The sequence below is a fragment of the Thunnus albacares genome, chromosome 7, assembly GCF_914725855.1.
Source record: "Thunnus albacares chromosome 7, fThuAlb1.1, whole genome shotgun sequence".
Taxonomy (NCBI): Eukaryota; Metazoa; Chordata; class Actinopteri; order Scombriformes; family Scombridae; genus Thunnus; species Thunnus albacares.
The window spans coordinates 13,787,879-13,799,313 of record NC_058112.1 but is presented as its reverse complement, the minus strand read 5'-3'; the positions used below and the strand labels follow the sequence as shown (position 1 = coordinate 13,799,313).

The window sequence follows — 11,435 nt, the reverse complement described above, 5'->3', positions numbered from 1 at the left end:
ATTGGAGATGAGAGAAATGAAGATTTTTGTGCTGTATCGATCCCCCAATGCTTGTCTCATGCATTTTACACAAGATCTAAATGCCACTTACGGTATAATACAGCACTAGGTCAGGGCTCACTACTCTCTGTTCGGTGGGATTTCAGGGTACTCTGGTGTATAAATTCAACAGGAATCAAGTAAAGCTGTTTGATCGTGTCATGGGCTCAACGCTAAGAAGGCACTGGGGATATCTGAGTATTTGAACCCTTGAATCTTTTCTCTGTATCCATTAATGGGCCTCTCATGGACATCTGAAATTATTTTCATACTTTTTCAATGCATCAAACTAAGCTCTCCTCTTCTCTCCTCTCTTATTTCCTCTCCTCTCCTCTCCTCTCCTCTCCTCTCCTCTCCTCTCCTCTCCTCTCCTCTCCTCTCCTCTCCTCTCCAGGGTCTAAGTTCTGAGTTGCACCATGGCAGAAGAGAGCCCGGAGACAGATGGCCCCAGATTCTCAATGCCGGCTGAGCTCCAGCATCCTCACTCCAAGTACTCTCAGTGGAAGTTTAAACTGTTTAGGGTGAGGTCCATGGAGAAGGCCCCGTTGCCCAGTGAGACACACCTTGAGAATGGTGCCTTGTCAGGGTTCTTGCCTCCTGTAGCTCCAAATATAGAGTTGGATAATAGTGTGGGTCCAGGTAGTGTTATGAAATTATGCCTAGGTGGAAAAAGCAAGGAAAATGTGGAGGGCCCGGGCCGGAGGGTGGATATGAAGCTACAGGAAATGGACACCCATATGAACCACCTCAGGTGATCAAATGTTACTATCGTATATTATATGCTGATACTCTATACTATATATTATATATGTTTCTGTCAAAGAATTTGACAACATTGTTTTTCCTCTATGAAGGTGCCTGTGCCGCCTCTGTGGAAATGTCCTAAGGAAAGTCAAAGGCCCAGTGCATGATGTCCATGCGGATCTGGATGAGGCAAGCAAGGGTGCCCTGCGTAAAATGGGCTGCAAGTTTACAAGCTGGCCGGAGGTCATCCTCAAAGTCTTCAAAGTGGATGTGACAGAGGACACAGAAGCTGTCCACCCTCTTTCGTTCTGCCATCGCTGCTGGATGGCTGCCATACGAGGAGGGGGCGTCTGTAGCTTTTCCAGAACAAGAGTCCCTGAGTGGAAACCTCACTCCTCCCCCTGCCATCTTTGCTCTCCCAAGAAACCGTCATTCCAGCGGACTAAGAGAAAGAGGAGGACCATTCCTAGAGCCCAGAGCTTGGCAAAAAGGACCAGGTGGGACCACGGCAACAGCATTGTCATTGGTGAGAGGAGAGCTTTGAGACCATTTGGAGACCGTCATCATGGTCCTGTGGTTAGGGCCTGGAAGAAAACCAGCACCCAGAGAGAGCACTGGATGAGGAACATCACCCACTGCCAGAAAGACCACCTGAGTACCAAGCTGATCTCTGAGAAGCTCCCTGTGGACTTCCTTTTTTCTTTCACCTGCCTGGTGTGTGACCACTTGCTCTTTGACCCAGTTCAATCTCCCTGTGGGCACCTCTTCTGCCGCAGCTGTATCATAAAATATAACCACATTCTGGGACCTCACTGCCCGGCCTGCAACTTGCCCTGTGGCCCTGATGACCTCATTCCCCCTCCCAAAGCCTTTTTATCAGCCCTGCACTCTCTGCCTTTGCTCTGCCCCAGAGGCAGCTGTGGGCAGAAGGTAAGGCTAGACTCATTTAAAGCTCACTGTGTGGGCCATGATCTGGATGAACAGGATACAAACCAGCAGTCATCAGAACTTGACATCTACCTGCTAACCAATAAAGGGGGAAGACCCCGTCAGCACTTGCTATCGCTAACTCGCCGTGCCCAGAAACACCGGCTTAGGGATCTGAAGAACCAGGTGAAGATGTTTGCAGACAAAGAGGAAGGTGGCGACCTGAAGTCTGTGTGTCTGACGCTGTTTCTGCTTGCACTGAGATCTGGGAATGAACACCGGCAGGCAGACGAGCTAGAGGCTATGATGCAAGGTAAAAAGCGATTATTAGGCTTTTGTTCAATCAACATAACCCCCCATAGTTAAGAAAGATGAACACAAACAAATGAAAATTATGATAGTGTTTGCTCATTAATATTTCTGCCTACCTCTGAGGAATACACATATCTCATAAATAACAATGAGTTGAAAGGTTCACACTTAAGGAGAGAGGAGAAAGTTTCCTGTGATTTTGATTGAAAAGCTTTTCATTATTGTCCATCTCTGTCTATTGAACCACTACTGTTACACGCCCAGCCCCTCCCTGACTCTGTCCAACTCTCATTCTCTGTCTGCTTGTCTGCCAGTCTCTCATTCTCACACTCCCTTTAATGCACAATAACAACTCTTGTGAAGGGGCTGTTAGAATCAAAACAACATCAGCAGCTCTTGTATCTGCAAATTACACAGACAGCACCATCCTCCTCTCTGGGGAACAGAAGCCAGCTGGTGTCTGTTTTCATCTGCAGCCAATACATCACTTTCGCCAGCTTCACTGATTCACCCTCTGTCCCCTTATAACATTTGGAAATTAGGAAATATTGGATTTTTTAATCATGGGCTTGTGGGCTTTTGACAATGATACATTCACATTTGGATGTTAAATTTGTGATTCTCTATGTCTCATAGTATAAATGACTCCAAATGCGGGATATCAAATGAGGAAATATTAGATACTGCAGTTCTTTTCAAAGCACTAGAAATGGGCTTCCACAGTTTGGTGTTGAATAATTCTCCTCATGTCTCAATCCTTTCCTCTTGCTTTCCTGTTTTATTTCTGTGTTATTTTGCCTCTTTCTGTCTCTCTCTAAAACTTTCTCCCTTTTTGATTTTCTCTCTCTCTGCAGGCAGAGGCTTTGGGTTGCATCCTGCTGTGTGTTTGGCCATTCGGGTCAACACTTTCCTCAGCTGCAGCCAGTATCACAAGATGTACCGGACTGTCAAAGCTACCAGCGGCCGCCAGATCTTTCAGCCCCTGCACACTCTTCGAGCCACAGAGAAGGAGCTTCTCCCTGGTTTTCACCAGTTTGAATGGCAGCCAGCTCTCAAGAATGTGTCTGCATCTTGCAATGTTGGCATTATTAATGGGCTCTCTGGATGGGCTTCCTCAGTGGATGACTCCCTACCTGACACCATCTCTCGGCGGTTTCGCTATGATGTGGCACTAGTGTCAGCATTAAAGGATCTGGAGGAGGACATCATGGAGGGGCTGAGAGAAAGTGGGATGGAAGACAGTGCTTGCACCTCAGGCTTCAATGTTACGATCAAGGAATCCTGCGATGGCATGGGCGATGTCAGTGAAAAGCATGGTGGAGGACCAGTTGTTCCCGAGAAGGCTGTACGTTTCTCTATTACTATTATGACTGTGTCTGTCCTGGCAGATGATGAGGAGGAGGAGGTTACTATCTTCACGGAGCCAAAGCCAAACTCAGAACTGTCCTGTAAGCCCCTCTGCCTGATGTTTGTGGATGAATCAGACCATGAGACAGTCACAGCTCTCCTGGGGCCGATAGTTGCAGAGCGTAATGCAATGAAAGAGAGCAGGCTCATCCTTTCCATCGGCGGCCTGCCTCGCTCCTTCCGCTTCTACTTCAGAGGCACGGGATACGATGAAAAGATGGTACGAGAGATGGAGGGCCTGGAGGCCTCAGGGTCCAGCTATGTCTGCACTCTGTGTGATTCCAGTCGAGCAGAGGCATCTCAAAACATGGTGCTACACTCCATCACCCGCAGTCATCACGAGAACCTTGAACGTTACGAAATATGGAGAACCAACCCCTTTTCTGAGTCTGGAGAAGAGCTGCGGGACAGAGTCAAAGGGGTCTCTGCCAAGCCCTTCATGGAGACCCAGCCCACGATGGATGCATTACATTGTGACATTGGCAATGCCACAGAGTTCTACAAAATCTTCCAGGATGAAATTGGGGAGGTGTATCGAAAGGTCAATCCCAGCCGGGAAGAACGGCGCAGCTGGAGGGCAGCCCTAGATAAACAGCTGAGGAAGAAGTTGAAGCTTAAACCAGTAATGAGGATGAATGGGAACTATGCTCGCAGGCTAATGACCCAGGAGGCTGTGGAGGTGGTGTGTGAGCTGGTGCCCTCAGAGGAGAGGAGGGAGAACCTGAGGGAGCTCATGAGGCTATACCTACAGATGAAGCCTGTGTGGCGCGCCACCTACCCAGCCAAGGAGTGCCCTGACCAGCTGTGCCGCTATAGCTTTAACTCCCAGAGCTTTGCTGACCTCCTCTCCTCTGCCTTCAAATATAGGTACAATGGAAAGATACCTAATTACATGCACAAGACCCTGGCCCATGTCCCTGAAATCATAGAGAGAGATGGATCCATCGGAGCCTGGGCTAGTGAGGGGAATGAGTCGGCAAACAAACTGTTCAGGCGTTTCCGGAAGATGAATGCACGTCAGTCAAAGGCCTTTGAGCTTGAGGACGTGTTGAAACACCACTGGCTCTACACATCCAAGTACTTGCAGAAGTTTATGGAGGCTCACAAGGACTCTGCTAAAGCTCTGCAAGCTACCATTGACCCAGATGAGATCCTGGAGGATGAAGATATGTCTCTGGAAGTTAATAATTTTTGATTCTTTTTCACATGAAAGCCAGATAATTTGATTGATTTTACACTCAAGATTGTTGTATAATCTGTTTATTGCCTGTGTCATAGATTGTCTAGTTAACAATTTCTTTTGCAGATTGCATGGAGCCGATCTCTATCTGCATTTATTGGGAGGACTTGAAGCAGGAATGGCTTTTTTTCTAAAATGTTTTATATTTTGTTGTGATACAATACACGGATACAAGTATAAAGCAAATTCAAACATGCATAATCATTAATTGTTAGACTTTACAATATACTGTTTAATTAAATATCTACATTCTTGGACTTGCAATTTCCAGTGTGCTACAGTATGTTTTGTTAAATGTGTATTTTACTTGTGGCAATTAGTACAGTGTGAAGATGGGACAGCAGAGGAATATAGAAGTAACACACAGATGTTCCCTTGCTCTTAGCAGGAAAGTTCTTTTTTTTTTATCTTCACCGTCTGTGAAATATGATGCAGTTTATAGTATTGCAAGGATATGACACATTTATGAATTTATATAGAGAGGATATTTATGGAAACAGATGAAAGCACTGTAAGTCATGGAGGGAAATTGTGTTAAAAAGACACATTTGTGGCCACTGTATTAATATATCATTTGAGCTGGAGCAAAATGCAATCACAGAGACCCAAATGTTCTTTGTTTCATGAGTGCCCTCTGAAAAAGATTACTTTAGTGCTTTATCGTGGGATCCCTCAGGGGTAGAATAGATGCCAGGTCACTTTGAACCAATTTTTATCTCTTTCAGTTTTTGCACAGTGAAGGATAAATGATACTTATTCGAATTTTTCACATAGAATAAAGCATATACTGACCTTTTTGTTGATATCATAAAAATACAGTATGGTCCATTACGGAGCCTAATACCCCATGGACTCTTCAGCACGCAGGGATTTTTCTTAAGCTCTGTATATTACCTGGCCCCATCTCTCTGCTGATATTTCTTCATTGCCATGGTTGACAGTCAAGAGGGATAGGAGGGAGCTAGAAAGACCTGATGTAAACTGATTTGTTGGCAACTTTATTTGTTTGATTGATTGATTATTTTGTCTTTTTCTGCCCTCAACATTTTGAATTGTGACAGGCAATTTTGTTTTCTTATTTGATTGAATGTTTGATCCTATTTTGCTGTCATAAGTTTAAACATGACAGCTGTGAAATATTCACATTTCACTGGATGGTTGTGTCACAGTCCTACAATAACATCATGTTTTAGAGCATTATATTGCAACTTGTCCCATATTTGTTTTTTTTTGCAATAATGAATTGCATTTCTAATGTAATGGATGATGGATGCTTCACCAATTCCCACTTGTTCACTTTTCACCATGTATTTCCTCATTTTGTCTTTCCACATTACACTAAATATCAAGTTAACTGTTTACTGGGGTTGCAGAGGGCTTTCAGTGATGATTTATTCTGCATAATAGTACAGTATTTCACAGAATTACCACTACTTATTACAATTTTCATTTGTTATTTTTATTAGATTTTGATTTAAAATGCAGTTGTGTGCTGTTTATGGATGTTTCTGTTGTATTTTAACTGAAAAAGACAATTGAAGAAGGAGTTTTTTTGTACTTGTTTTGTCCTTGTTTCCACCAAAGATTAAATAAATCTGACATGATATTCTGGTTTGTTTTTTGGTTTTGTTTTATTATTAAAAGCAATTTACAATTTCAAAAACTTATATCATAGCACAAAATTTTGATTCATTTGGTTCTGGAGGACAGCACTAGTGAGGGCTTACTTTCACAGTGATTCATGTAATAGAAAATAATAAAATGATAAACAGCTGATAAAAATACAAATCTGAAACACTGTACACATATATGCTAAAAACTCAATCAGAAGGAGCTATATATAGTACTGTTATATACATAATGTAGTATCGTCATATGACAACATTACATTTTCATTTCAGGATGCATTTTTATTACATATCTGCATATTAGGTATTTTGGAATTTAATACAAAATACCAAATACCTGGAATACAATGAATACAAAATGACTATGAACTGATTACACTGACATTTTCATCATATTGTCTATATTTTATTTATTCATAATTTCTGATTTTATTATATATGTATATTAGGTATTCTTTTTTTATTTTTTCATAGATGTCATTTAAATACAATTTACAATTGTAAAAAACGATTATGGTGTATTTTGCTCTCTAGGAGGCCAGTGTTAGGACGTGTTAAATAGCTCTTTTTTTATTTCCACTCTGGTGGAATTCCACTGATGAAATACAAAATGATTAAGATTAATTGTCACATATAATCATTGTGAGTGTCCATTAGAAAAATACAGATATAGAGACAGGAAAGTTTCATTTCGTCATATGTTTTATTTATTTAATCTAATCACAAATTTAATTAAGTACACAACTGCTTATTTTTATATTCAAAATTTAAAAGAAAGAAAGAAACATTTGGCCTGGAAGACAGTGTTACAAAGTGTTATTTAAACCAGTTATACTCACTCTTGTACACGATGGAATACAAAATGAAAATAAGCCATTATACAGCTGATAAAAAATAAACTAACAACAGATAAACTTGCAAGAAAATATATTTTTTGTCACACCTTAATGAAAGTATACACCATGAGAAAAATGAAAATTGTAAAATGAGAAATCAGATTTCAGGTTGTGTTTTTATTTAAGCTTGACTTCATTCTTGACCTTGGTGTATCTCAACAACAATCTCACCTTGAGGCCCACTTACTCACTTGCATTTTTATTGAATATCCTCATTACAAATTTAATGACAGGATAATATTTTTCATCAATCATTTATTCCCTGAATATAAACAAGAAAACATCCTATATATACTGAGCACCCTTAACAGTGATGATCTACATGCATTACAATTAACACTGGAGTTAGTCAAAAAGCCTTCTGAAAAAGCTTTTTTTGGCAGGAGACATCTTCATTATTGTAGGAGTTTGCCTGTCCTTTACTTTCATGGGGGTGCGCTTCAAAGGCATGACCTGTCGAGGTGGGGTCATCTCCTGGTAAGGCAGGCCTCCGTGGTCTAGGCAGAAGTACTTTTTGCTGCCCTGAGAGAACTTGACCAGCAAGGTTTCAGACAGCTCCATGCACTGGGCATGGACCCAGTGTCCTCCTTCTCCCCTGGAACAGAAGATCATGGCTGGCCGGTGGAGCTCAGTGGAGTAATAAGGCTCCCATGTGTTGGGGTCCACCTGACAACCAAGGCAGCATTTGATCCAGTAGCCTGTTTGCGATTCATCCTCCTCATCTTCCTCATTGTAAGTCTCCTCTTCTCCATCACTACTGTCCTCCAGCTCATGAGGCTCACGACCAAAGTAGAGCTCCTCAGAATCCTCAAGAGGAGTAGAGTCGTCATAATCGGTCGACTCTTGGCTGCAGCCCTGGGTTCCTTCTTCCTCTTTGCCTTCTCCCTTTGTTTCAAAGTTCACTTGATAAAAGTAATGCACATCTGGTTGGGATGGCCTTCCCTCAGTCGGTACAGCTAGCAGGATGCTTACCTCCCCGGCACTACCGCCAAACCAAGTTCGACTATGAATGATATCTGGGGTCCACTTAGGTGGTTCCAGGGATTCAATGTGGATCCCTTTCTCATCCAGAGTCACGGTGCTGCATTCCAACCTCTTCTGAGAGTTTGACTGATACCCCCCTAAGATAATATATTTGTGAGTAGGACCTGTACGGGTGATGATGGCACTAGAGATGGATATACCAGTTTCTAAGGCTTCGTAGGAAAGCAAAGGACTGCCCTGCAGAAGCTCAACACGCAGGCGGAACAGTCGAGGTGGGCGGGAGTCAGAGGTTAGTGAGTGACCACCAAGGACGTAGACACAGTCCTCTCTGGCAAGGGCCAAATGGAAAGACTGTCCATCACTAAGCTCAGGTAAAGTGTGAACAGAGGAGCAACCGAACTCCAGGTCAAACAGGTACACCTGAGGAGGACAGTCGACAACGCTATTCCAGCTCTCTGTGGTCCGCTCTCCTGCCGGCATGTAGGACCTACCACCAAATAATACACATGCTGTCTTCCCATGGCTCTGAACCATACTGACTGTGTGGCCATATCGGGCCCCTGGCACTTCACCTACCAGTTCTTTCTCTTTGCAGCGTAGGGTCAGTTTGCGATTGCAGCCGCGACTATCCATGGTAAGCATATACAGGCTTGAGGAGATCTCGTTATTTGGGGTGCGACCACCATGGATGAGATAACTCTCTGGAAGCCCATCATAGGGGTCGAGGCGGCAAACAGCAGGGCAACGTAATGGGGGTAGGTAGCAGGAGTCATTGGAGAAGGAGATGGCCCTTAACTTAAGTTCACCACGTTTAAACCGCACCCCAAATACTCCAGTTGGACAAGAGCGCTTGGGCCAGCCTTTCTGGCCAAACAGGAGAACTTCACCATCCAGCTGCAGCAGAGAGCAGCCGGGCTGTAGAAGGCCTGCACAGTTCACTGGAGTTAATGGTTGCAGGGTCATTTTCCGGCAGGTGCCTGTGTCAAAACAGCACACAAACACACAAACACAGTCAGCTGTTGCTTGTTTTCATGCATGGGCTTTAAAATTTGACTTCCTGTTTATTACAGTAACATGTGGAAGACTGTGTATCCTGTATGCACTGTAGACTCCAAAAATGCATTAGTAGATACTCAGCTTCTCCACAAGTCCTTTCCTTCCCTCCCTTTTGAAATTTGTAAAAGGGACATTCATACTAGAATGACATACTGTATATTAATATTATTATCACATTATGTTATACATATATTAATAACATACCAGTTGTTAGCTTATGTGGAACAGTTTAGAAAGTTGCTAACAGACAAAATCTAAATCACAATGTAAACGATTTAATAATTAAAATTAAAAAAAAGGTAAAAAGAGCTTTTTATGAAAAAAATTAGAATGCAAACTGGATTTTTTCTAAGATTCATTTTGCCAAGATATGACATATTGGTGATGGAAATGCTTTTGTCAGTGAAGCTACATCACTGTCACACCTACCAACAGTAACATTTTTATTAACCACAACCACAACTGTTAACCACAACTATACCTTTTATCATAGATTTTGTACTATATGCATGCTGCTGGTGCTCCTTTTATTTGGCAATACAAAGTAGCACTTGAGTTCTTTCCTTAAGTAAAATAACACCAACAATATTTAATTAAGGACACAAAAACACGAAAATAAGGCGGCAGCATATTACAGCAACAAATGACACTTCTAGGAGCTACTTCTGAGGCAATAACTTTCCAGATATTTTTACACAAAGACAGAGCTCAGCATGATTTTCCTGGAAAATGGTTATATTTTCTGGTACAGCAGTATCCACAGCATTATGAAATTACTGGACAATCGCACAGTGTGGGCACTGTGTATTAGGGATGGGTGTACCTTTAAAAGTCTAAACAAAGTCACTGAATGAATTTCCCAAGCTCATGAGTGACATCATTTATTTTTTAGAATTATTCTTAAATTTTAATGCCATCATTACAGTGCCACAACTAACTTGTAATGTGCCACTTTATTAGCTGAGTCTGAGTATGAGTCAGTACATCGCAGACAGTATTTGACTACATTTTCCAGTTATGGTGACACAGACCTTACAAGTCAACTTAGAGTAAGCACAATATTGATTAAAAAACCCTGAGAAATGTTAATTCTTCCTTTGATTTAGAAAATAATTTTCTGTTTGCTTACCTTCTGGTCAGGGCCAGGATACAGTGCAAGATAAACCTCAAGGGCTCTTTACGTAGCGTAACTTTGACAAAGGCAGGGAGTGACAGTGAGTTTGTGAAGCTTCGTTGACTCACAAACACTTCCAGATCTTGAGGTTAACTGTCTGTGACTGCTGCTCACTGGCAGGTGTACTGCCTGCATTCATTTAGTGAGTCACTTCAATGATATCACTAGATATCAGTTATACCTAAGAAGGTACAACAGGATTATTGAGGGAGTCTGTATAACAAACAACTGTATAATACCTTGAGATATTAAAAACTGTCTAGATATGTTGTGCTTTTTTCAGCATGTACAAAGAATTAATGTCACATCTAAAAAAAGGCTTTAATTAAATGATAGCTGAATATTTAATTAAAACTGATGATAATAACAGAAGTCCAAATAACAACAAGCTTGAAAACATAAAACATCATGACCTACATTATGAAGGGAATGCATGATGACAAAGTTATTTGAATAAGTCCAATCTCCACCAACAGCACAACAGACATATTCAGGACTGCTTGTTTTCAATGTCATAACAAGACACACCTCTGATGTGAGTTTCTTGTCAGGGAGGCTAGAAGAAGACAATACAAATAGAAAGCCAGTGTTGTGTGCTCTTTGTGCCATCAGGCAAACTTAATTGTAGTAATTTTACAACTACGTTTTACTCCTGAATCCAGCACATTCAACAACTTTACTAGACACAGCTAAAAATAGCAACAGTTTGAAAAATACCACTATGCAACCATTATATCTTAATTATAATATTGACTAAAGCAGATGCAGACAGCCATTTAATAACATTCAGTCAATAAAGTCTATTAATATGCTTCCAACATGAACATTCCTCAAAACCTTATAATGAATGAAGTGTGATTTCTAAATAATTTCTTCCTCATGCCAAACTATTTTCTAGTGGCTAAAATTCTGAGATAATTAACTTCATGTAGATGATTGAAAGTATTTAGTTTATTCACCAAGGCCTGGGCTTCTTAATTCAACTGTTTCAAAAGCTGATTAGAGGACCTAATCAAATTCTTTTTTGT

At 41.5% G+C, this 11,435-nt stretch overlaps 2 protein-coding genes across 2 annotated transcripts; one reads left to right on the top strand and one right to left on the bottom strand.

The window, feature by feature from the left end:
• Nucleotides 1-455: 455 nt before the first annotated feature.
• On the top strand, nucleotides 456-5,148 carry rag1 (recombination activating 1). The gene is made up of 3 exons (XM_044357172.1): nucleotides 456-790; nucleotides 894-2,023; nucleotides 2,877-5,148. The coding sequence occupies exons 1-3, from the start codon at nucleotides 456-458 to the stop codon at nucleotides 4,622-4,624; spliced, it is 3,213 nt and encodes a 1,070-aa protein (XP_044213107.1). The 3' UTR covers nucleotides 4,625-5,148.
• Nucleotides 5,149-7,307: 2,159 nt separating this feature from the next.
• On the bottom strand, nucleotides 7,308-9,140 carry rag2 (recombination activating gene 2). Its single transcript, XM_044357159.1, has one exon. It carries the CDS (start codon nucleotides 9,138-9,140, stop codon nucleotides 7,539-7,541), a length of 1,602 nt encoding a protein of 533 aa, XP_044213094.1. The 3' UTR covers nucleotides 7,308-7,538.
• Between the last annotated feature and the right edge of the window lie 2,295 nt (nucleotides 9,141-11,435).